General features: G+C 45.7%; 1 protein-coding gene across 1 annotated transcript in view; it reads right to left on the reverse strand.

Annotated features, from left to right (window-relative positions):
* Positions 1 to 244: 244 nt before the first annotated feature.
* The window catches only part of LOC147624351 (uncharacterized), a 56,988-nt gene continuing 30,701 nt past the window's right edge, over positions 245 to 26,531 (reverse strand). The window contains exons 3-8 of the mRNA XM_086819334.1: positions 25,098 to 25,257; positions 24,717 to 24,967; positions 3,047 to 5,281; positions 2,658 to 2,831; positions 1,711 to 2,507; positions 245 to 1,603 (exon numbers count right to left, since the gene is read on the reverse strand). Coding sequence (XP_086675460.1) covers positions 493 to 1,603; positions 1,711 to 2,507; positions 2,658 to 2,831; positions 3,047 to 5,281; positions 24,717 to 24,967; positions 25,098 to 25,215 — 4,686 coding nt within the window. The 5' untranslated portion in view covers positions 25,216 to 25,257 and the 3' untranslated portion in view covers positions 245 to 492. The remainder of the gene's footprint in view (positions 1,604 to 1,710; positions 2,508 to 2,657; positions 2,832 to 3,046; positions 5,282 to 24,716; positions 24,968 to 25,097; positions 25,258 to 26,531) is intronic.

A 26,531-nucleotide genomic window follows, 5' to 3' on the forward strand; every position in this document is an offset into this window, starting at 1 on the left:
CACATGCTGTGTGTCGAGTGGTTGAACCGTGACACACATTGAAGATGGAACACGAAAATCTGAGAGCTTTTTGATTAAGTGGCCACCCAAAAGAATTGCAGCACACCAGTGCCTTGCCCCATTGATCGAGCATCATTTTGAAGCTTTTTTACATTGCAATCTGTTTCTAGCTTACTTGAAGAAAAAATCAGTTTGAGCCAAGTGAGAGATAACTGTACGGCATGCTGCTGCATGAATGCTGATATTTCCCCCAGCATTACAGGTGTTTGATTAAAGGTTGATTAAAGTTAAAAAAAATACAAGCTGAGGCTTTCGAAGGGCAATAACGCACAGAAGATCAAAACTCAGAGGTGGATTTCAGACTAAACCCAGCCAAAAAATGATACAGTAAAAGCCACACCCCAGCCAAAAAATGATCTACTGAAAGTTGAACCCAGCATCGAACTAGAATCCGAATGCAGAAAAAGAAACAAAGCACTTCGTGCTGCGAGCTCAAGAATTGTAATGTTCAAGGAGGGCTGAAAGCTTGTGTTGCTCTGACAAGGCACTATGCTTGACAACCTTACAGATACTCTTTGTAGGATCATTACTGAGGAGTTGATCAAGCATGGTATCTTCACCTGTAACAGTTGAAGTGCTTTCGTTCTGTTTGCCCTGTGCAATCTCTTTCATACCTGAGGTAAAGATTGACCTTGAAAGCCAATCTTTCTTCTGTATCCTCATGTACTTCTCTGCTTCCTTCTCTACAGACACCATAAGCCGGTAAGTATAAACCACCTTCTTTTGTCCAATTCTAAAGGCTCTGCTTACGGCCTGCTTCATGCGTGCTGGGTTCCAGTGCATATCAAGAAAAACAACCCTTGAAGCTCCAGTGAGATTGATGCCCTCCCCACATGCTGTCAACGAGGCCAGTAGAATAAGGGCACCATCCTTTGCCTCATTGAAACTATCCATAATCCTTTGCCTTTCCTCCATGAGACCCTTCCCTTTTATCATGAGAACCTTGAACTTTCCTTGTAACATCTCTCCCACAAGCTCCAAGGGTGCAATGAACTGACTAAAAATTAAGAGCTTTTCATTTGTTGAATGGCAGCAGTTGGCGAGATCCAGGATAAACTTCACCTTTCCTCCCTGCAAAGGGTCTTTCTTCAATGCCCTGAGTTCATCGAAATTGATTGAGGTGGGGTTTCTTCTAAATTTACACTCCAGTAAGAGGGAAGGATGGATGTTGATGGATGTTTCAATGTGCTCTTTCTCGACACCAGTCGAATTACTTCTGACTTCATCCAAGAGAGACACTTGCAAGGGCGTGGCTTGTAGTAAAACAATGAACTCTTTGATACCGGGCAAGGTGTTCAGAATTTCTCCATCGTAGCAGTGTAGAAAGGAAATGGTGATTGCTCGGAACTTTTTAATTCCACCCTTGAATTCATCTCCACCATTTTCCTCGAGGTTTGTCTCTAGCTTATTTCCTATCTCCTCCATAAACACCTTCCGTGATCTTGCTTCTGCCTGCTCCTCATATTTCCTCCTGTTTTGCTCATCTTCAAAATCCTCAAAAAATTGCCACTGTTTGGCATCTTCCATATTGAATCCTTGCTGTCTACATGGGGCATATATCAAATTAATCTATATATACATACATGCAAACATACAGAGTTTTGATTATAAATTTGAAATGTCAATGCAACTATAATAGAAAGGGCATACCTCTTGTTGAAAGAAGGCGTTTCAAGAGCATCAAGAAAATTCGGCTGTGCTAGATATAAGCTGTTGAAAAGCTCCTGCACATTGTTTTGAAACAATGTGCCTGATACCAAGATTCTTGACCTTGTACGGACTTGTAGTACTGATTTTCTGAGCTTTGAGGCACCATTTCGTGGCACATGCCCTTCATCCAAGACAAGTATGTCTGGGATATACAACAACAACCTTCCAATTTTATGGTATTCAGGTTTTCTGCATGCCTTTTCGTCATCAGTCAATCTAGAAAAAAGCTGGTAAGTAACGATGAGCACACTTGTACTATTTCGCCACTCCGAAATGATCTCTAGATAATTTAGGAATGATTTGGGATAAGCTGATCTCAACAAGTGCACATGGATACCCACATTCCATTTTTGGAATTCCCTTTGCCATGGTAAAAGCATGTTTTTTGGAGCAACAATCAGAGGCCTACACCATGAGTTCAAAAGCAAAAAGCTTTTCAGAAAGCTGATGACAAGGAGTGATTTGCCAGTGCCCGGAGCATGTGATATAATGCAACCCCCACCAGCATTGCCATCTTGGCTAGATGATCCTCCTATATTTTTCCATAGAAACTCAAAGCCATCTATCTGATGTGTTCTCATGGAAGCTTTCAGCTCTGGTATAAGACTCCACACTGAGGCTACATCTCTTGTGATGGGCCTTCTCAGAATGACCGGATGCTCTTTGTTGTCCTTGCATCTGTCCACAAAAGCATTCACTTCCTTTTCTATTTTGTCACCGTGGTTCCTATGATGTACCTGTAATCCAATAAAAGCCCAAGTTCAGAAATCAAACAACATGCAAAAAAGGCATGCTTTACCCTTGTAACTAAGACCAAGGGATTAGGGGCAGAAATAGTAATTACAAATTCCAATTTAGACCATGGAATAAAAGATGTTATGTTATACCTTGATCTTTTTGAGTGGGGAGAAGATGTTCTCAATACTGGTCACCACCAGTCCACAATGAAAGCAGACATGTCCTTCCTCTTCATTTAACATCACATAGTGTTCACAATTGAAAGCTTTATCCTCACATGGTAGGTAGTGTTGTTGATCTGGTTCTGCCATCTCACCTATATGCTACATTCAAGAGAAGGGAATTTTAAAAAAGAATATCAATATATACATATATATAGACTTCATGTTCAGCCTCAGAGAGAGAGAGAGAGAGAGCGAGAGCGAGAGTTTTATTAATGTCTTCAAAAGGCCAAAATGATCTATGAGGCCAAATGTTACATCATGTCCATGGAATACATCATCGCTAAAAAATAGCATAAAAATGGCTTTATACTCACTATTTCTTCAAAAGATGACTCCATATCTTGCCACAAGTCTCTCAAAGGGTCACGTTCTTCTTTAGCAGTTTCAAGAACTGTATCTGTATCTTCCTTTTCATGAAATATGATTGGATCCCAAGGGACTTGATCTGGTCTCTCCTGTGTGGCTGGGACAGGTTGCTTGGGTGATATTATCCCATTGATTGATCTAAGCTCACGTGCACTTCTGATGATCTTTTCAAAAAGCTCATCAAACTCTTTCTTTCCGTCTTTCTCCCTTGAATATTTGGGTCGCTTTGTACCATGTGGAGTGGCTGTTTTTGGATGCAAGACAGACCTCCTTGGCTTTCTTTGCTGTTTGTCCAAAGCTTCCTGCTGTGAGTGTTTGGCTCCGAGTTTCTGTTTGTAGTGCAAAACGTCCAGCTCTTCCTTTTCTCCCATCATACGTGAAGCCTTGGGTTGGTTTCTACCATGTGAGCTAGCTGCCTCTGGTGGCAACATATATCTCCTTTGTTTCTTTTCTTGGCTGGCTTTGCTTTCCTCTTTGTGCAGGTCATTCACCTTGTTCTTTCCTTCTCTTAATGTTGGCCTCCTTTGGCCCTCTAGGCGAGCTTCTTGTGTCTGCAAGACATGCCTCCTTTGCTTCTTTTTCGATGTTCCTTGTTGGGAGCTTTCACATTTACAGTGCTCTTTGTGCACACTTCCTTGCCCTTGTGGAGGCGTAACCTGTCCTTCTTCCCAGAACAGTTGCTTGCTAAGAACCTTTTTCTGCTTTCTATCAACCTTTAAGATGGAAGCTACTTCATCCATATTGCCTTCATGACAGTGGTCTGAATCTGAGCACACACTGATTACATCTCTATGGATCTGACCCCTTCTGCTCATAAATCTACCGTTATTTCTGCCAGATAATTTGATGCTACCACTTTTTGCAGCCTCATAAGCACTATCAGAGCTGTCCCTTAGGTTGCTGTCTGGCATCAACAAATTAATGCTGTTTTGCACACTTTTTAGGACAGCCTCCTCCTTTTTATCTAGAGATATACACACTTGGCAGGCCCCAGCATGTGAACAATCAGCAGGCATCTGGTTATCATCTCCATCACAACCATTATTTTCTTCAACTTCACACCACTCTGTAACATTTTTTTTAATACAGCAGTTTGACAAGTTGCCTTCTTCAATGGTGTCATGTGAGTCAAAAAATTCAGTGGAACTGTCAATGCTACTTTCATCTAAGCTGTAGGAGGTCTCAGTAGACTCTGACTCAATGTCATCCTTTCCGTTTCCCCTCATTTCTAGAGAGCTGTCACTTGTCTCATCAGAAGACCACTCTTCTTCATCGTTCTTGCTCATTCTAGCATGTTTTGGATATCTCCGATTTTCAGCATACATACCCTCCTCATGGACTTTGGCCATGCGAGGCAGGCTTTGGCGGGTTCTCTTTCTACTGTTCTGAAGAGCTGAAGCATCTGCTTCTCTACTCTCATCATCCTGGCTCAGCCATAAAACACAGTCATCTTCTGCGACACCATCCCCTAGCAAACTCTCACCAAGACCACAGGAGCCCTTTGATAGCTCATGGCTTGTCTTGGGTAGTTCTTCATGTTGATGGCTAGAATTCATGTCAACTTCATTTGAAGACCCTGCCAAATCATTTTGATCCATCATTAAATCTACCTCTGCTTCTACCAGGGGTATTCCAGTGTCTTCTTCTATGGCTGTTACATCTACCAAGGGTTTTGTAGTATTTGCCTCTATCAGTGGTATTCCAGTGTCTTCTTTTATGATTGCTGTTAGATCAACTAAGGGTTTTCCAGTATTTGTTTCAACCAGGGGTGTTCTGGTGTCTGCTTCTATCCTAGTGTCTGCTTCTATTAAGGATGTTCCACTGTCTGCTTCTTCTATGTTTGTTAAATCTACAAAGGGTGTTATAGTGTCTTCTTCTATGACTGTTAAACCTGCATGTTGCTTCAATACGTATGTATCATTTGACCACTGCTTTTTAGCACTGGATTTTGAAAGAGCGGTTGTCTCTCCCAACATGATCTTGAATGGTGTTTTAATGGACACCTGAAGAATACCGATCTTGCCAATGGGCACGTCCATTGATGTGCCTCTTAACATGTGCCTTTTCTTTTGCATTTCAATGTCTTTCGCGCATCCATCGTAGAATTGAACCCTAAACTTGCAAGCACAAGCACATACATGATGGTTATGCTCTTTGGAGATGATTCTCACATCATACCAAGCCTGTTTAAAAAAAACCTTTATATCAGTATAAATTACCAGTATTCTTCAACAATTTGCAATTATTATAAATAATAGAACAATTCTGTCAGCATATAATACAAGTTAACCAAACAGTGGAACAACTAAAAGCAACTGGCCTAATTTGAACCCTTTTGTCATAACTCAATAAATAAAAGTGCAAGAGGTTAACGCACCACGATGCCGAGGCCATCAGAGAAATCTTAGACGTAGGCTCCCTGGGGGATGATGAGAAACATCCAGAAGAACCCTGGATTGGTGATAGACTTGCCCTTGCTATCAAAGGGATGGGTAGAGCACAGATATCAGCTATCGATGCAGAGATCATAAACCCATCATGCTTTGGCTAAGAGCGAGTGCTAATGAGGAGATGGCTTGATCATTTTGATTTTTTTTGGACCAGTTCTCCTCTGGAGCAAATATCACAGTAAAGAGATTTGGGATGCAGAAGAGATGCATTCACTCTTATGGTCATTAATAAAGATCAGTGAACAGTGCCACTAAAGATCATCTACCTTTGGAGACATTTTCCTTTCACACGATTTATTGCAAGATGGTAAGCCACCCTATGCTCTTCTTTTTTAGACGTGGCAAAGTTTTCCCAACAAGTAGACAATCTTCCTTTCGGGTGACTTCAACTATTGGACAGCCAGTAGACAGGTATGTATGCATAACTTCCACCAAGATTTAGTTGTCCTCTTAGAGAGAAGAGTCATTATAGAGGGAAAGCGGAAGAGAGGTGAGCTTGCGCTGCTGTTTCCTGCCCCCGCCTGCTCATTTGCAGACCCGCCTGCCCCCTGCTTCCTCCACCTGCCCCTCTGCTGCCCCCGCCTGCCCCTCTGTTGCTCCCGCCTGCCCATTTGCAGCCCCCGCCTGCCCCACTTCTGCCCCCACCTTCCCCTCTGCTGCCCCAGCTGCTCCTGCCTCTGCCCCCCTTCTTCTGCACCCGCCTCTGTTGCTCCCGCATTCTACAGGACGAGCTCACCTCTCTTCAGCACGACATTGACCTTGAGGTCCAGACCACCTTTGTTGCGAGAGTTTATGATTCCCACCCCTCTCGTTCGCAGGCCCGTGAATGGCTTCTAGCAGCTCTCCCTTCGGAGCTGATTGTGCACTTCCAGGATACTTGTTTGCTTGGTCGAGGCTTCTTCCAGGTGGACTTTCATTCTTCAGAAGCTACTTCTCAGGTTTTGGCTGGTAGCCCCTTCCCTCTTGGTCCTAGGAAGATTTTCTTCTTTCAGTACCAGGTGGGTTTTGATCCAGTGGCGGAGGATCAACGCCTTACCCCGGTCTCACTACAGTTCCCTGCTCTTCCTCGCTCCTTTTGGAAGTTTTTAGCTTCCATAGGGGCATCCTTTGGCTAGGTTCAAGAGGTACCAGTCCTTTTCTGAGCTCTCCCACTTCAGCTCCCGCGGCTGTTGCCGCCACTCTTGATGGTGTACCCCAGGTCCTTGTGCTTCTTTGTGATCCATTGATCATTGACGATCGTATTATGCTTCAGAGACCCGACGGATCTCATTTCTGCCAGAGGATGGAGATTGCAGGCAGACCTGACCAATGTTAGATTTGTCGTCCGACAGGGCCACATTGCTAGAGATTGTCCTAGATCGAGGGGCCATGCTAGGAGGTGGCATGGTCCTACCCATCAGATGCCTTCTGCAGTTGCCGAGACTCCAGTTGCTCCTTTGCCACAGCATACCACACAGCGTTGGGTTGTGGTTAGGGATGGCAGGTACCCTCGGACCCCCGTACCTGCCCCCTCACCCACACCCCTTGTGGAGCACCCTAACCCTTATGGAGCTCTTGCCTCACAGGATGTTGATCCTTCTTTGGAGGATGAGGCTTTGCAGGCACATGATCTGGATCCCTCACAGGAGGATGCTGCATTATAGTTACAAGATGATTGTACCCTTGGGGATGATGTTACGCATTCGCATTGTCATGGTACCTCTCCAGTTTTGAGGACTAGCCCTAGCTTTTCCCCGGAGTGGGAGAGAGAGGTAAGGTTTACATCGTCAGATTTTCCCTCCCTTACCTATGCGAGACGTACGTCTGCCTCTAAAGGGGGTCCTTCGTCGACCACGAGATCTGGTCGTTCCTACTCTGAGTCCTTATGAGGATTGTCTCTTGGAACATTCAAGGTCTTGGGGGTTTTTTTCCACGTCGGCGGAAACAAATTGTAAAAACCCAGCTTCATTGTGCAGTCACACAGGTGGACCTATGGAAGTATTGCTCTTGCAGGAGCATAAACTGGATGCTAGCCAGTGTGGGAGATCAAGCAAGCTTCTCTTGCTTGGTCACCGCTGTTGGTACCAAGGGTGGTGTCTGTATCTCTGTTTCAGCTTTGATCTTGCCTTGCATCATTGGACATGGTGGGTACGTCAACCTAGTTAGCTCAGCTCGTGGCTCGGTGGGGACAGCCAAGACTGTGGGCTCGCCCACGGCTGTCATGGTTGGGAGGTGAGTCAGGCCTGCACCCCCTTGCTTGTTGTTTGTTCGTTTGTTTGTAGGATTCAAGTTTCAAACCAAGATCGATCACGAGGGGATCCGTGGGGATTTGACAGCGGTATCAGAGCATACCTCATGAACGAGCAAGTGGGTAGGTAGAGAAGAAGAGGTCGAAGAACGGTATGTGAAAAAAAGCTTGCTGTTTTTTCTGTGCATACTGCAGTTTTCAGATTTTGTGTGTGTTTTTTCTTCATCAAAGAACCCCATGTTGATGGGAGATGGTAGTTTTGATAGGGTTGATTGCTTTTGCAAAGAAGAGGTCTTGTGTGCAGTCGCATAAGAGAAAACAGAAAAAAAAAGAAAAAGCATGATGCTTTTCATTGCTTTTCCTTGAACGAACGAGAGAGCGAGTGCGAGAGAGAGCGTGCGAAGCGTCTGCTGTCCGGCTGATTAGATGCGTTGGCCGGGTGTTGTTCGATGCTGCGGGGTGTAGAGGGCGCAACAGCATGGGCGGCCAGGACCAAGTCGGCTGGCAGGCGCCTAGGCTTGCGTGGCCAGGCCTGCCAAGCCAGGCGGCCAGACTAGCACACCCAGTCGGGCCCACGCAGCCTAGCGCAGGCGGCCCAGGCCAGGCCGGCTAGCGCTCCCGCCAGGCAGGCCCAGGCCTACGCAGGCGCCCAGCCAGGCCCTGTAGTCGGCCAGTGCAGGTAACGCACCAGGCTGGCGAGCAAGCGCTGGGTTCCAGCAGCCGATAGTAGCAGGCGCAAGCAGGCGTGCAAGCGCCGGTTTGCAACAGCCGACGAGCAGGCGTGCAGGCGACGGCAAGAAAACGACCAGCTCTCCACGTCAGCAGTCAGCAAGCGCCGGCTAATCCAGGAGGTTGAGAAAAAAAAAACACGTAAGGAAAGCATTCTTTAGTGCTTTCGTTTTTGTTTTTTTTAGGGGGAGTTTAAATTTTTTTTTAAAAAGGTTTAAAAGTCCTCCCCTCTCCAAGGTTTCCAAAGGTGTTTATTTTTTTAAGAAACAACGAATATATATATCCATATATATATATATATATATATATATATATTAAAATATATATATATATATATATATATTTATTCAAGAAAAAAAGAACAAAAAACACAAAAGCTAAAGCAAAAGCTAAGCATAGCTTTTCGAGATTTTTTTTGGCTTTTGGGAAACCTTTATAAACCCCTCTCGTGGGCTTCTTGCCACACATTTCTCGAGTTCTCAAGTTCTCAAGTTTTCAAGCTCTCAAGCTCTCGAGTTCGCTCGCACTTTTATTGTGCAAAGATCGAATTTTCTCTCCACAAACCCTCTTCACGATGTCGACCCAAGAATCAGAGTTGGAGCCCCTCGTGGAACGCGAAGGCTTGCCGGCTACGGAAGGCACTAATGCCGATCTTTTTGACGAGTTTGTGTCAAAATCAAATTTCCAAGAGTTCAAAGTAGCTCTCGAAGCTTCTTCGACGGAACGTCAGGCACAAATCGCAGCCCAGATGCAGGCTTTGCAGAACTCCATCGCTCTATTGACCACTACCCTCTCTACTTTTTCGGGAATGGATACCTTGGCTTCAGCTTTAGGCCCCAATATTACTCCCGAACCGTTCGGGGGCGAGCAAAAGCACCGAACCAAGGAGATCGTGGACACGTGGCTACACAAGTGGCAAGTTCACTTTCAGTTTCATCCATATGATGATGGAAAGAAGATACAGTTAGAAGCAGGTTTCCTGTCCGGCAAAGCTTTGCTTTGGTGGAAGGAATTGAACCCAAAGCCAACGACTTGGGCACAATTTGAAGACATTTTCAAGAAAGAATTCCTCAAGAAAGAGGATGATTACGATGTTGTTGCCCGGTTTTCAGCTTTGACCATGACCTCGCAGTACCTCACTTATGAGGTCTACCTCCAGAAGTTCCGTGACTTGCAGATGAAAGCTACAAAGATGGTTCCACTACTCTGTTGGGATTTTTCGTAGCTGGTTTACCAGACTCGTACCGATTACAGGTTAAAAATAACAAATGTAAAACATTGGACGAGGCCATTCATTCAGCTCGTATCTATGATGATACGATGGTCTCTTCCAAGTCAAAACCCGTTACCGAGCAGGGGAACAAGCATAAAAGAAAGTTCTCCGCACCTATGGCTAACACGACTGAAGGCAAGTCTTCGGACCAACCTTCGAAGAATACAAGTTCGACACCAACGAAGAAGAAACGACTCCTTAGGGCTTTGAAGCTCAAGAAGGAAGGCCGTTGTTTTATCTGCGAAGAAAAAGGACACATGCGTAATGAGTGCCCGAAGAAAAAGGGTACCAAGTTAAACGCAGGACCCAAGCCAAAGGCAGCTAACCAGTTGTCTTTGACAGGTACGTCAATTACTGTACTTTCTCGCCCTAGTACTTGTTCTGATTGTCTGTTCAATTCTAAGGTATTTGGCATGCATGATCTTCTCCAAGTTTATGGAGAAGTGAATGGCCATAAAATTCACATTCTGTTAGACCCTGGCAGTTCGCATAACTTTGTTAACTACAAACTTGTGCAGAAATTGAGTCTTGATACGACACTCAGCGACCATACCTATGAGGTACGTCTACCTGCGGGAAGACAAGTTTGGGATCGCAAGGTGGAGATGCTTCCAATCCAGATTCAGGACTACAAAGATACTCTGGAATGCTATGTCATGCATCTGGAACATGTAGACTTGTTATTAGGGATTGAGTGGTTTAAGACTCTTGATGTCCAGATAGATTGGTCTAGTCATATTTTTTCTTTTCAGCATAGGGACACCAAGTATAGTATTTTAGGTAATTGTATCCATCCCTCTCAGGGACCTCTTGTAAATACAATTGATTTTGGAAATATAATGAATTCTTCTTTGTACACCGCTTTCCATTGTGTCTTGATTCCACTTTCTTCTTTTCTCATCCCTTCCATGGATGTGAATGAATTAAGTGTGTTTGAAAGCAAAGAATTACAGAAGATACTTAATTCGTTTCAAGATGTATTTCCTAAGGAATTGCCATCGGATTTACCACCTGAACGGGCAGTAGATCATCGTATTGACTTGATCCCTGGTGCTCATCCTGTGAGTATTCCACCTTATAGGATGAACCAAGCTGAGGAAGATGAGTTGGCTAAACAACTCGAAGATTATTTGAGGATGGGCCAGATCCGTCCAAGTAAATCACCTTGGGGTGCACCTGTGTTGCTTAGGAGAAAGAAGGACAATACTTGGAGAATGTGTATAGATTACAAAAGATTGAATAAGTTGACAATTAAGAACCGTTATCCTCTCCCTAGATCAGATGACCTAATTGACCGGTTAGCAGGAGCGAAATATTTCACGAAGATAGATTTGCGTACTGGCTATCACCAGATACGTATTCATGAAAGGCATGTCGAAAGAACCGCCTTTCGGACTAGGTATGGCCATTACGAGTTTCTCGTATTACCTTTTGGGTTAACCAATGCTCCAGCCACTTTCCAGCAAATGATGAACGATCTTTTTCGTGAACATTTGGGGAAATTTGTGGTGGTGTTCCTGGACGATATTTTGATATATAGCCGTACTCTTGAGGATCATGTCAGACACCTCACGATTGTCTTAGCTATTTTAAGACAGAATTGACTATATGCCAAGATGAGTAAATGTGAGTTCTTTATGACCGACATCATTTACTTGGGACACAAGATCACTAGAGACGGATTGAGCACTGACTATGACCGAGTTCAGAAGGTTTTGGACTGGTCTATACCACGAACAGTGAAACAACTTCGTTCTTTTCTCGGTTTTGTTGTTTTTCTTCGGAAATCTGTACGGGAGTACTCTCAGCTCACACTACCGATGACCGACTTATTGAAAGGTCGTGGACGTAAGTCCAATCAGCCTATCACTTGGAATAACGATTTGGATATGGCCTTCAGACTTTTGAAAGATAAAGTCAAGGAAGCACCTATCTTAGCATTGCCTGATCCTAGTCGGCCTTATGTTCTTGAAACTGATGCCAGTGACTATGCTATCGGGGTTGCTTTATTTCAAGATGGTAGACCGGTTGCTTTTGAAAGTAAAAAGCTAGACGACACTCAATCTCGTTGGCCAACCCTTGAGAAGGAGCTTTATGCTGTGATTCATGCTCTCAAGGTTTGGAGACATTATTTATATGGCTCCAAGTTTGTGGTATTGACTGATCATCAGTCAATCAAGTATGTGTGTGATGCGGATGATTTGAGAGGCAGGAAAGCTCGTTGGGCAGAGTTAATGCACGATTTTGATTTTGAGATCCGTTATCGGAAAGGGTCCATGAACAATATTGCAGATGCGCTTAGTCGAATTAGAGAGGTGAATACTTTGTCGTTCACCGAGATTTCTACTGACTTATTTCAGTCATTGAGAGGGCTTTGCAGGACTGATAGTTATTTTGGTCCATTTTGGCAAAAGATCCAGGACGGGAGCTCATTGATTGACCAAGACTCGGTGACTGCGCAGTCTACCATTCAGGCTGCAGGAGGTCAGTGGATGATTCGGAATGGTTTACTATTCCGTAATGACAAAATTTGTGTACCACAGATCCCGAACATTAGGTCCAAGATTCTGAGGGAGTGTCACGACGCCCCTTCTGCTGGACACCCTGGGGTACATAGGACACTATCATTAGTGAAACACACTTTTTATTGGCCGAAGATGAAAGGGTATGTAGAAGATTATGTTCTCAAGTGTCAGATTTGTCAGGCAAATAAAGCTGAACGCTTTAGACAGGCTGGGTTGTTGCATCCTTTGCAAATCCCAGGTAATAAATGGGAAAGTATTTCCATGGATTTTATTACCGGATTGCCAAGAACACATCAAGGCCACGATTCTATTTGGGTTGTGGTAGATCGCTTGACAAAGATGGCTAGATTTTTACCGACCCGAAAGAATATTACAGCTACGCAATTAGCTCGGCAGTTTATCGAGCAATTGTTTAGACTGTACGGGTTACCACAGGACATAGTCAGTGATAGGGACTCTAAGTTTACGAGTGATTTTTGGAAACTTGTTTTTGAGAAGTTGGAAACAACTTTGAATTTGAGTTCCTCTGATCATCCTCAATCTGATGGCCAGACTGAAAGAGTGAATCAGATTTTGGAGGATATGCTTCGAGCATATGTATCCAAAAGACAAAGTTCATGGGAGGATTATCTTCCTATGTTAGAATTTGCATATAACAGTACTAAGCATACGAGTACAAGATTTAGTCCTTTCATGCTTATGTATGGTTTTCAACCAAGATCACCTGTTACAGTAGGATTCTCAGGACTTCAGCATGATGCAGCACGTAATTTTTTGCAAGATATGTAGGAAATGTTACAAGTTGCAAAGGAATCTATTAGAAGTGCTCAAGACCGCGACAGGTTTTATTCTAATAGACATCGTTCACCTAGAGAGTTCTCTGAAGGAACGATGGTGTATTTGCGAGTTCCGAAAGATTCCGAGACTTTACGGACAGGTAGATCTCCGAAATTATCTCCTAGATATTGTGGACCATTTCGTGTTACACGACGGATTGGTTCAGTTGCATATGAATTGGATTTGCCTTCTCATGTGAAAGTTCATCCTGTATTTCATGTCAGTAGACTTAAGGAAGTACTGGGTGGAGCAGATCAGTTAGTAATCCTCAAGAAATTATAGATGTCCAGGACATGACATTTGTTCCGCACGAACCTGAAAAGATTCTTGGATTTCGTGAACGAAGATTGCGTCATACGCTTATCACGGAATACAAGATCAAGTGGAAGGATCGTGTTGAGGAGGACGCTACATGGGAGACATTGACTTCTCTTCAGAGAGATTACCCTGGCTTTTTAGTGAGCTCAGGAGTGAGCTCTTAGAGGAAGGGGAGTATGTCATGTGCACAGTGGGTATCTACCGTGTGCTATACGCATGCAAGACTAGTTTCGAGGCTTGGGGAAGCTTGGAACTAGGCAGGCTGATTGACGAGCTGAGTTAGGGATATACTAACGGGTGGGCACCCAAGTATGGACGGGAGGGCGGCCAAGTGTGGACGCCCAATGACCGGCCAAGAGCCTATAAAAGGGTGGCCAAGGTTAGTTATTGTGCATAGAGAGTCTCGCGAGTTTGTGAGAGATCTATGGTCTTGGAGCCTGGATCTAGTGCAGACGTGCACCTGCTTTATGCAGCCAAGGCCGGCAACAGTCTCGAGGCCCGCGAGGGCAGCTTCGTGGCGGTATGGGACGTCACGAGGAGGAGATTGGTCGGTACGTCAACCTAGTTAGCTCAGCTCGTGGCTCGGTGGGGACAGCCAAGACTGTGGGCTCGCCCACGGCTGTCATGGTTGGGAGGTGAGTCAGGCCTGCACCCCCTTGCTTGTTGTTTGTTCGTTTGTTTGCAGGATTCGAGTTTCGAACCAAGATCGATCACGAGGGGATCCGTGGGGATTTGACATTTTATGTGGATGATTGGGTGCTTGATAGAGGGGGGCATACTTTTATTGCTACAGGCACCTCTAAATCGGATCATTGCCCAGTGGTTTTATGTATTAGAGATCCGAATTGCCAGGGATCAACACTCCATGTACGCATCCCTAATCATTTGTTTTCAGATGCAAAGCTATCACGTAGTATGCTTGATATTTGGAGATCTCATGATTTCTCACACACCTCTCAAAGCCTGGCTTCTTCTCTCTGTGATATTAGTTACTTTTATCACACATGTGCCCTGTCTGAGGCAAGAGGCCTTGGATTTAGAAAGGGCTATTAGATGTAGATTGGTTGCCTTACAGAAAGAGCACGAGAAACATCCTCATGCTCAATGGGTTGTAGATTCTTTATGTATTGTTAGGACAAAACTTCATCACTCTCTTGAGCAGCGCGCGGAATACCATTTCCATGCCCAGGAACCCTTTTGGACACAGATGGGTGGCAGGTGCAACAAACATTTCTTTTCTACTCACGGCCCATCTCATGCCAGAGATAGTGTCAGGCAATTGCAGGATTCACATGGCACTCTTCACTCAGATCCTCTTATGGTTAGATAGATTGCCACCGATTTCTATCGCCAGCTTCTTAGTGTTGAGCTGCACTCTGATTTGAGACACAAGGCACAGAGGAAGGTTTGGAATGCATTGCCACATTTGATCACTGAGGAGATGTGTGCCGCTATGGATGCCCCTTTTTCTATGTGGAGTTCAGTCATGCTCTTCATGCCTTACCTCATGGTAAGTGTCCAAGGGAGGATGGCCTCTCCCCTGTTTTTTTCATTACTTTTTGGCATGAGATTGGGACTGAGATCACATCGGCTCTCCAGGAGATGTGGGACAAAGGTGTCATAATATGCAATGGAGAAGATGACCAAATCTGGGAACACGAGAGCAAACGCAATGCAGAAAAGCAGCACAAGAGAGAGAGAGAGAGAGAGAGAGAGGCGTGTAACTCTGCTCTATATACACAAAGAAGATCCTAAATACTGATACAATGTGGCAAGGGGCTGTGGGGCCATTTTATATGGCCCCCAAGTGGCAGTCGGCCAGCTCCAAAGGCAGCCGACTGCACCATATATCCCACGACCAGCAGAAATCACCAGTCGGCCAACATTTGAAAAAGATCCACGACCTGTCCAAGACAGTTGGCCACCTCCAGCATAAACAGATGCAGTCGGCCACCATCAGAGGTCCACCTGCCACCACAGGACTACCCCCCAAGCCACAGAAAAAATGGGAAAAATACGGGGAGTGAGGAAAAATGAGAACAACACCTACAAGGGCGGGCACACCCACAACAGAGGCCCTGGTGTCTCAGTAAAGACAGGAGATGACTTCTAACACCCCCTCTAAGCTCCTGGCTGTGAAACCAACCACAAGGAGCTAGGGTGCCACCTAAGCAAATCCTGAGCTAGCGACTTCATAAAGAGGTCCACCATACTGTTCTCCGTCGAACAGAACTCTAGCAAGATGTCATCAGCAACGCTCTGTTCACGAACAAAGTGCCTTTGGATGACCGTGGGTTCCTCCAGTGTGGAAGCCCAATCCTGCCATGCAACCTCTGCAACCTCACCACCTCACAAGCAGCATCACAAGCAACCCGGTACTCTGCCTCTATCGACGACAAGGCAAAAGATGGCTACCTCTTACTCCTCCATAAAACTACTCCTGGGCCTGAAGTAGATCTCCTTGTGTGTCTGGATCTCTTCCCCAATTTGAGTCACTCCAACTGTGGAGTCGGACTCCATTCATCAATCCCCCTCTTGTGTAAAAGAGACCAAGATCCTTCGCATGCTGCAGAAACCACAAGATACGCAATCCTGCCTCCCAAAGAGTCATCTGCAACCATGAGCTCAACTGCCTCATTAGGAAGCTCCCATCCAATCCGGTATCCATAAACCAAATCAATGGACAATTTTGCTTCCGAGTCAAAGAGACATCACACTGCTCACAAGGATCAACACCTGTTTTACGGTGGAAAGCCAAGTCTTGGAAACCTACTGAAGACCACGCAAGGCCTTCTGAAACCTGTCAACCACCCCCTCTGAATCCGGAACCACAAAGCCCAGAGAATGTGCAACAACCACCTCCTTCTGCAAGTAATCAACTGCCACCTGCCTGGCTTTCCAAGAGGTCCCCCTGGAAAGAACATCCTCATCTACAGGTATTTCTTCGTACCGAATACTACGAGACATCAGAGCATAAGTTACCTATTTAGTTTCCTCTGACTGACGAACACAAGAACTACCAACATTAGTACTGGATAGTTCCTGCCAACTGCCGCTATCAACTGGCAAGCTATCCTCCATCTGGTCCCGAAAAGCCTGCACCTGCAGCGTATCCACACTTAAGTGGCCATTACCAGACTGCCACTCATCACAAACCTGAGGACCTGGGAGAGAGTGCTGAAAGCTTGTAAACTCCATTCTCCACTCTGCCTTCCCAAACTACCTGGCCTGTTGCCATGTCCCGGAGAGCAACAAAATGCTCATCAAACTCCACCCGTACGCCAGTCTTGCAAACCTGATGCACTGACAACAGATGAAAACCAAGTGACGGAACATACAACACCTGGGAGGAATGCTTCCCTCCTCTGCCATCGGGAACTATCTCCAACTTGCCCTCACTGTGAACTGGGATGGTGGATGTATCCCCAGTAAGAATGTGACCAGAATACCTGCAGAGATCCTGTAAATCTGAATGGGAAGGGGTCATGTGCCTGGAAGCACCACTGTCTAGAATCCACTCCCGAGTATCCGTTGCGGAGAGTCCTCCAACCTCCTCCCTACCTGAAGAAAATGAAACATCGGTGTCCATTACCTCCAAGTGCACAAAAGCCGGAGTCTTCATGATTGCTGCTGAGGAATCTTCACCCTTCTCGGTCTTCCGCTTGGGACACTGTCTCCAATAGTGGCCTTTCTCGCCACAATCATTACAGGTCCTCTCTGCCTTTAGTTTCTTGCGGTCAGCGTCGGACTTCTTCTCAGAAGACTTCTCCGATGAAGCCTTCCCTTTGCCCGTGTTACGGCCTTTCGACCGTTGGCCAATTAAGGCATCCGAACCTCCACCCTGAGGAGGGTTCGTGAATCGTTCCTCCTGGTCCAAGACCATGGGCACAAGCTTCTCCCACGTGATGGTGCTGAGCTTGCCACTGGTAATCAAAGACGAGTAAAATGCTGAGTACTGAGAGGGCAAATGCAACAACAACGTTATGGCCATGTCCTCTGACGATATCTCCTTCCAAGCTTGGAGAACTTCCTACTGAAGAGCCTGCAGCTTGTTAATATGCTCCCGCATCGTCGACGACCTTGCAGGGCTCATAACCCGCATCTGTACTTCCAAGGAAATCCTCTTCATGGGTGATACCCTGTTGTAAAGAGAAGCCAAATGCTACCATATACCTCTGGCTAGCGTCATATGCTTTACATGATTGATTACCTGCGGTGTGCAGTTGAGGAAGATAAATGATTGGACCCTGGCGTTGACACGATCCCACAACTGTGCTTGTGCCTCCCGGTCCTTACAAATCGACGGTAACTCCCCTTCCTCTACTTCCGGCCGTGGAACCCCAACAATGATGAAATTAGCAAGGTCGTAAGACTCCACAACAGATTCCATCATAACCTTCCATATGCCGTAGTTGTTTCTGTCCAACTGACGGTCCACTGGGAGTGTGGGGAGTGTAGGGATATTCACATGCCTCTCGGCCATCTCTAACAAATCTGCCATTGCGGGGATGTACTTTGAAAAAGGGTGGGTGGGTGGGAACAAAGAAGAACTTACACCTGCAAGTGGCTGTCCAGCAAATCAGCCCGCCGTTCTCTTGCTTGTCCTCTTCCCGAACAGTCCCGTATAGTCCACCAATCAGCAACACAACAATCCCCCTCTTGCTCACACAAATCCCAAGAACTATCAAGAGCCTAGGGCTCTGATACCATGTCAGAATACGCAGTGGAGATGATGACCAAATCTGGGAACACGAGCAAACGCAATGCAGAAAAATAGCACAAGAGAGAGAGAGAGATAGAGGCGTGTAACTCTGCTCTATATACACAAAGAAGATCCCGAATACTGATACAATGTGGCAAGGGGCTGTGGGGCCATTTTATATGGCCCCCAAGTGGCAGTCGGCCAGCTCCAAAGGCAGCCGACTGGACCATATATCCCACCACCAACAGAAATCACTAGTCGGCCAGATATCCCAAGTCAGCCAACATCTGAAAAAGGTCCACGACTTGTCCAAGACAGTCGGCCACCTCCAGCATAAATAGATGCAGTCGGTTAGCATCAGAGGTCCACCTGCCACCACATAGGACTGCCCCCCAAGTCACATAAAAAATGGGAAAAGTATGGGGAAAAATACGGGGAGTGAGGAAAAATGAGAACAACACCTACAAGGGCGGGCACACCCACAACAGAGGCCCTGGTGTCTCAGTAAAGACAGGAGATGACTTCTAACAACAGGTTCTATGGCTTCTTTTCTCACTAAGGGGCTTATTTATCTTATTCCTAAGAGTGGGGATAAGACATTGATTGGCCAGTGGAGACCTATCACCTTACTTGGGACTGCATATAAGATTCTTGCTAAGGCAGTGAGCATCAGATTGCAGCCAATTTTGCAGGATGTCATTCATGATACTGAGAATGAATTCTTACATGGCAGGAGCATTTTTGATAACAATTTCTCGTTTTGGGAGGCCGTCGAATGGGCTAAAGCGAGCAATCAGTCCTTAGCCATTCTGCTCTTGGATTTTGAGAAGGCCTATGATAGAGTGGATTGGGACTTCCTTGAGGGTACTCATGGGCTTCTCTCAGAGATGGATCAAAGGAGTTTCATGCATGTATCGTGTTGCCCACAGTAGAGTGCTTGCTTGTGGTGATAGAGGAGAGCAGTTTTAGGTTTAGTACGGCAGGGTTGCCCTTTAGCCCCATTATTATATATCATAGTTGCAGAGGCCATGAGGATCTTTCTCCGCTCCACTGCTGGTATTTCTGGATTGAGGTTGCCTCTTCGTAGTCAAGAGGAATTGGTTGACTCTCAGTTAGCTGATGACCCAGCCATGTTCTTGGAGGCTTCACATATATGCTTATGTTCCTTCCGGGTAGCACTAGAGGAGTTCTGTTTGGCAGCAGGGGCACTCATTAATTGGCACAAATCTGTTGGTTTTTGGGTTAGTGATTCACCAAGAGTTGCTTGGGGTGCAGAGCTTGGTTTTACTTGGATCAACAGAGGATGCACTGCTAGATCTTTGGGATGCCAAGTTGGGATTGATATTTCTCTTGCACAACAATTTGCTCCGGTACTTATGAGTATCCGGAAGAAGCTCCTTCATTGGAGCTCCAGGAGATTAGATTTAGCTTCCAGAGCTTTGGTGGCTAATCAGGTATTGCTTGCCTCAGCTTGGTTTATTGCCTCTTGTTGGTGCTTCTCTCGTGCGTGCATTGGTCAATTGCGGAGATTGATCCGCAATTTTCTCTAGTCGGGTTTTGATGGCACCTCACACATTCGTGCTAGCGTAGCTTGGCTCACAGTTATTCAGCCCAAACGAGAGGGGGGCTTGAATATTATCGATTCGGATGTTCAGTGCAGGGTGTTGCTCTGCAAACTTGTGGTCAAAGGTTTCCTACCAAGCATTGAGCCTTGGAAGGATTTTTTCTTGTCTTAGATTTCCGGATGTACACCCCGGGTCAGGAGACACTGGATGCCCAGCACACGATTTTTGTTCACAGAGGCTGATATCAGGGCACCATCTTCCCCTCTTATTGCAGCCATTGTCAGAGCATGGGGAAGCATGAGATCTTTTTTGTGACAAAGGCTTCCTAGGTCTTTGGATGAGGCTAACTGACAACCTATTATGTGGAACGAGCTCATCAGGGATGAGGCCGATCCGCCACTATATGCATTGGTCAGGATGGGAGAGATGTGCATACACAGTTCTTTCTTGGAAGACCTTTAAGAGTCTTCTGGAGGATCGGAGAGCTGCATCCATTCAGCATCTTAGGGGCTCTCACATTCGTATTGATCAGATGGATGCAGCTATTCCGCATGAGTGGCTCTCTGGGACCTTTCATGGAGACTATCATCCGAGTTGACTGGGAGTTTTTTCGAGGATGGACATACCTCTGTAGGTCATTGCTCTCCCGGGCCAGGAGGCTACAGATTGCATCATTTACTCTATGATGCTTGGAGGGAGATTGAGGAGATGTAGTATGGAGGAGATCATCCCAGATACTAGGCTTAGTCCGGTAAGGATTGTTGGTCGTTCGGGGAAGCATTGGTTCATCGACCTTCTCCTCAGATAGTGACTCATGGCTCTTGGTGTTTGTGGTTATATGGTGGCAGTCCTATCAGATATCTTCAGTGGGATCCAGGAGAGTGGGAGTGGATTGATGCCTTCGATCCTTTGAAAAGCCTTCCTTTTTTCAATTTAGCCATTCGGAATGCCAAGCTTCTCCTCACTCGACAGATGCATAGGATCCCTACTCTCAGGCCTCATTGGGAGACCTATGATATTTCTCCAGTGATACAGCGCAGATATTGGCATAGACTTTGGCACTCATACAGAAGGAGCCAGATCTCTCTTTTCTTTTGGTTATTCTTACATGGTCTCCCCACCAACCAGTGGAGATCGGTTTTTAGTGTAGCACCTTCCTACCCTAGGTATGCGGCAGATTCTGAGACTATACAACATTGTTTATGGGGATGCAACACTACACAACAAATTTGGGGTTCTGTAGCCCAACTTATGGGCAAATTGAGTTACCGATCCATGCATGTGACTTGGGGGCAGTTGCTTGGCTCTCCCACTCCGGTCCGCAGCTTTTTTATGAGGGCAGTGGTACAGATTTTGCTTTTTTCATTCGTAGAGGTATTGCCCGGCATGGTTTATTGCAGGATGTCCCTCACTCTGATTATACACCCCCAGACAGAGGATTGACACGAGTTGGGAGATTGTTGCCAGTATTATAGCATGGTACTCTTATGGCTACTTGGGCTCGTATTCTGGGGCCCTCTCGTTCTGCGCAGGCAAAGCACGTGATATTTATGTGGGAGTGGGACCATGGCATCTTCTTTTCCTCTAGTACCACAGGTCTTTCATGGCATCATGATGCTCCTCAGTGGTTGAAATCACCTTACATATTGGGGTGATTCTATTCTTTTCTGGCTTATAGCTGTGATTGTTGTACGCCTTTTTCATACTTAATAGAAGTCTCTTTCTAAAAAATAGAAAAAAAAGAAGAGTCATTAGAGCCAACAATGAAGAGGATCTTGGATAACACCACTAGTTCATCAGCTATTTCAAAGCTTTTTTTGGAGATGAGGGCTATGCATAATTTGGTACTATAAAACGAGATGTCTCGTTGCCCTTCATCTGGTGAGCTTACCTATTTCCCGCATGGAGGCGGTTTGAGTATTGTGGATTATCTAATGGGGTGTCCAGCTTTCATATAACTTCACTATCCCACTATCACTCATTGAATCCCATCACACAAATTTGTCTCTCACCATATCAGGACCCCCTTTTAAGATCCCCCCATCCACCTTTACCCTCATCCATAAGGCCTATTGCTGTTTTTGAACTTCCATAAGGCCTTTGATTCAACACCAGCTTCATTTTCCACCGGAGACGATATGGAGGGTGATGGCACTATATGAGTCCATGATTGATCATGGATGGGTACAAGAACTAGGTCCATCAAGTGAGTTCATTAGCATGATGGGGATCGAACAGGGCTGTTCACTCTCTCCAACTCTATTTGGACTGTACATTGATGATATTTCAGAGTTCATTGACAAGTTGGGTGTAACACGCGGAAGCTCTGGGAGTCTTCTTTCAGCCCTAAACACTCTTGGAAACCATCTGATGTAAAACGCAGATATAGAGAGAGAGTAGAGAGAGAGATAAGTGCTGGAATTTCAGTATATTGTTATGGTACAAAAAGGTACTTCTACTACAGCCCTAGGCTGTCTTCATAAAAGGGTGGTAAAACACCAAAATTCTGCCCTAAACTAGGACCCTACTGATCCACTCCATAAGGGAATGAATGGCTAACACAATGAGCACACTGGCTATTTATATGTGTCTTGGACACTTGGTGTGCTGGCCGACTGCTGGTCGGCCAGCCATAAATGCAGTAAATGCTATTTAATACAGCCGACCGGTCCTCCTCCTTGCGCCTGCTGCTGCCCCTATTTTCTGGTTCAGCCGACCATGTCCATGAGCAGCCGACAGCCATCTGACCTTCAGCTCCAGTCTACACTGCCAACAGTGCTCTTTGCTCTATCATCCTGGTTCTACTCTTTATCTGGCTGCCTCTTCTGGATGTAGCCCCCTAAAAATGTCCATGGCATCTATGATGCACATGACATCCCCCTCTACAAAACTTGATGACGGGATTCCAACCTGCTCTTGGATGACTGTCATCATCCCAATCTTTTCTCGAAGTCCCTCTGTCATCATCCATCCCTGGCAACCCTTTTTCTCTGAACACCCGGCCTTTTCTCCAAACCACTCTGTCTCTGACGAAGATCTATGCATCGGTTTTCCTCTAGTCCACAATCCATTCCTACCCTGACTCTGAACACCGTCTCGGTCTTCATTCCTGGGAAATGAGTCTGGCACTCTCACATCACCCTTGGAGGATAAACCTCCCTTGGGACCATTGCCCGAGAACCTATCTGGCTCACAGGACTGCCATCCCCTCTGGCACTGTGGAACACCACCAACAAAAGTTCTTCCCAATCTGTGTTCCTTGTCTTGGGCTTTGAATCCGTGTACTTTCCTGTACCTGGGACCTGTACACCATCATATGGGACTGAATCAGTGTTTAGCTTTGCTGAGCCTGATGCTCTGATACCAATGTAACACGCGGAAGCTCTGGGAGTCTTCTTTCAGCCCTAAACACTCTTGCAAACCATCTGATGCAAAACGCAGATATAGAGAGAGAGTAGAGAGAAAGATAAGTGCTGGAATTTCAGTATATTGTTATGGTACAAAAAGGTACTTCTACTACAGCCCTAGGCTGTCTTCATAAAAGGGTGGTAAAACACCAAAATTCTGCCCTAAACTAGAACCCTACCGATCCACTCCATAAGGGAATGAATGGCTAACACAATGAGCACACTGGCTATTTATATGTGTCTTGGACACTTGGTGTGCTGGCCGACTGCTGGTCGGCCAGCCATAAATGCAGTAAATGCTATTTAATACAGCCAACCGGTCCTCCTCCTTGCGCCTGCGGCTGCCCCTATTTTCTAGTTCAGCCGACCATGTCCATGAGCAGCCGACAGCCATCTGACCTTCGGCTCCTGTCTACACGGCCAACAGTGCTCTGTGCTCTATCATCCTGGTTCTACTCTTTATCTGGCTGCCTCTTCTGGATGTAGCCCAAAATGTCCATGGCATCTATGATGCACATGACATTGGGAGTATGGGATCATGGCTGGCATTGATAAGAGTATCTATTCTTCTTCAGGTTTGGCACATCAACCCCTCCCCTCACGGTTGGAGATGATCCTTCTTGGCATCTCTGGCTTTGGGAGAATATCCCCTAGTTTGGCTACACTGGGATTTTGGAAGCATGGCACCAAAGAGATCCCATGGCCCCCCAGAGCACCCCGGATTTCTCCTTCTCCTCTCAACTACGAAGGATAATTCAGCTTCACAGGATGAGGGCACACCAGACACTGCCCAGCATTGGGAAGGCCATGGCATTTAATCCCACGTCTTCCAGTTTTCGGGAAAGGCTATGAAGCAAATTCCAGCCAAGGAATATCTCCCTTTCTATCTAGCTAATGGCCCAAACAGCCTCAGGTAGATCTTGGAACCAGCACCTTAGAGGGAGCCATAGACATATTGAGCAGATCGATGCAGCCATCCCTAATGACTAGCTCACTAGCACCTTTCACCCCCATGATTCTTGCCCTTGTTGGATAAGGTTCACCCTCTGACTGGAGTGACCACTACATATGGGCAGAGGCATCCAAAAGCCAACCGATGTTATCTCTGATCAAATCGCTCACAGCCTATCTGCCTGTGCTTCTAAACTCTGTAACTGCTATCTCAGAAATGGTCTCATGCTATGCCACACCCTAAGAATGGCTGATAAAAGAGAAGAAGAGGAAAATCTATAATCTTCCTCTCAAAAGATCAGCATGTGCTGTGCATCCAATTTCTCTGCTTAGTGTCATGAATGGATGTCAGATTACTATCGCGTGTTCTCTGCTAAGGAACATACACACATGCGAACTTAGCTTGATAGATAACTGTTTGCAGTTCATTCAGAGCTATAAGGAAAGTATGCCCCAAAAAACCAAATTCAATTCGTCTTCCATGCAAGTGTCCCCTACAGCACAGCACTTTACAAAGGTTGGGAAATGCCACAAACTTGATTATTTCTGAATCTCCATATCATGCATTGTAAAACTCAACTTCAAGCTTGAATGGCTTTACATCTATCAAAAAAAAACCATCATCACCACTCACAGAAAGTCTGCTCAAGTTTGATCCTGATCTAGAAGCATGTGGATGAACCACAAATACTACAATATCAGCTCCGGGTTGCAAACGAGAGCAGTCTGAATCCTCCGCCTTCCTAGAGCGAGGACGTACAAGAGTTGGCGACACTTCTTTATCCTCATGCCTATCGAAACCCTCAAAATGTATGAGATACTTATTTTCTCTCTTCTCCATGATCTTGATATCCCACCATGCTCCAATTTGGAAGGCTTCAAGAACTGCATCAATACAATAAAGCTATTAATGCTCTCTCATTGAAAAAAAGAGCAAATTTTTATCAGACTCCTTTGAATTTTGTGAGGAAATTTTTTTTCCAAAAGAGGTATTCAGTAGGTTTGTCGAACCTACCTGGTTGGGCGCTCAAAAAAAGCGGGAGTTTGTCAGCTGTTTTGCCCTTCTTTGTGATTGCTTGGCTGGCTCTTTGACTCCTTAAATTATACCGTAATGAGCAGCCATGACTTGTCATTTTTTGTATAAGAATCTCTTGCTTTTGGATTCTTTAGATGTCCTAACCATAAAGCAAGCATGTCACTATCAAAGAAGAAGCCAATCAGAAACCTTAGCCTACCCCCTACATAATATACAACTAGTTAAAACTTGATTCATGTACTTGAAATGACATAGCCACATACAAACGTTACATGACACTATTCGTGTTCCTCCTACCACTCTTAAAATGATTGTTAGTTTTATCCTTGTTAGTTGAAAAATTGTCCAATGCTTGTTATATTTATCCTTGTTAGTTTGATCTCTATGCGTTCCTCCTGCGACTGCTAGGACAGATCCTGTGAACTGCGATTCAATTTCCAGCAAGGAACAAAGGTATAAAGATTCAATGATCCTTCCATCCTCTTCTTCCTTAAGAACGGTCGGCTAAGCTTGGGCATTATGATGATTATCTGTCATGACCCTGTGAAAGTGGAACAGCATGAGTGTCAGCATGGTGGTTGGTGAGCAAGATACATACTTGGGTGTATGGACAAAAGTAATGTGTGTGGACAACCATAAGTGTGAAGGGGGGAACCAAGGTATTAAATTTTATAAGGTTTATAAACCTTGGGTGGCCCTTAGTTTTTAAAAACTTTAAGGGAGGGCCACTAGGATAATTTTGGAGGGGGGGCTACTCTACTTTTAGAGTACACGCCTCCCTCTCCACTCTCTCTCTTGCTTTTTGGAGAAAGGGGACTGGTCAGCTGGCTGCGTGGAGGAGAGAGGTCAGGTGGCTACGTGGAAGGGACAACGTGCAGATTGGCTACGTGGAGGACAGGACGTACAGGACGGCTGCAAGGCGACTGGTACAGTCTGGTACAGCAGGTACATGCGGCTGTTGTACGATAGCTGGTACAGGCGGCAGTTGCACGTTATCTGGTGTAGGCGGCTGCAGGGCGACCAGGTACTGACCTGTACGGACAAGTGCAGGCGCATCATACAGGTAGCTGCAGGTTGAGTACTGTGCAGGCAGCGCATCTTACAGGTGGCAGTGCATCTTACGGGCAGCTGCAGGCGCAGACCTGTACGGACAGGTAAAGGCGAGTACTGCAGTCCTATCCAGCAGGTACAGGCGGGACAGTTCAGCCCTGTATAGCTGCAGGCGGCGCATCTTCAGGTACAGGCGGGACAGTTCAGTCCTGTACACCTGCAGGTGGCGCATCATAAGGTACAGGTGGCGCATAACAGGGATTGCTGCAAGTACAGTTCTGAGGCTACTGCAGGGAGGAAAGTACAGACAGGTACACACATGTGCTGCAAGTACAGACCCGTACGCACAAGTGCACACGTGTG

The sequence above is a fragment of the Cibotium barometz genome, chromosome 25 (genome assembly GCF_041138505.1).
Source record: "Cibotium barometz isolate CiBa-2024 chromosome 25, ASM4113850v1, whole genome shotgun sequence".
NCBI classification, from domain to species: domain Eukaryota; kingdom Viridiplantae; phylum Streptophyta; class Polypodiopsida; order Cyatheales; family Cibotiaceae; genus Cibotium; species Cibotium barometz.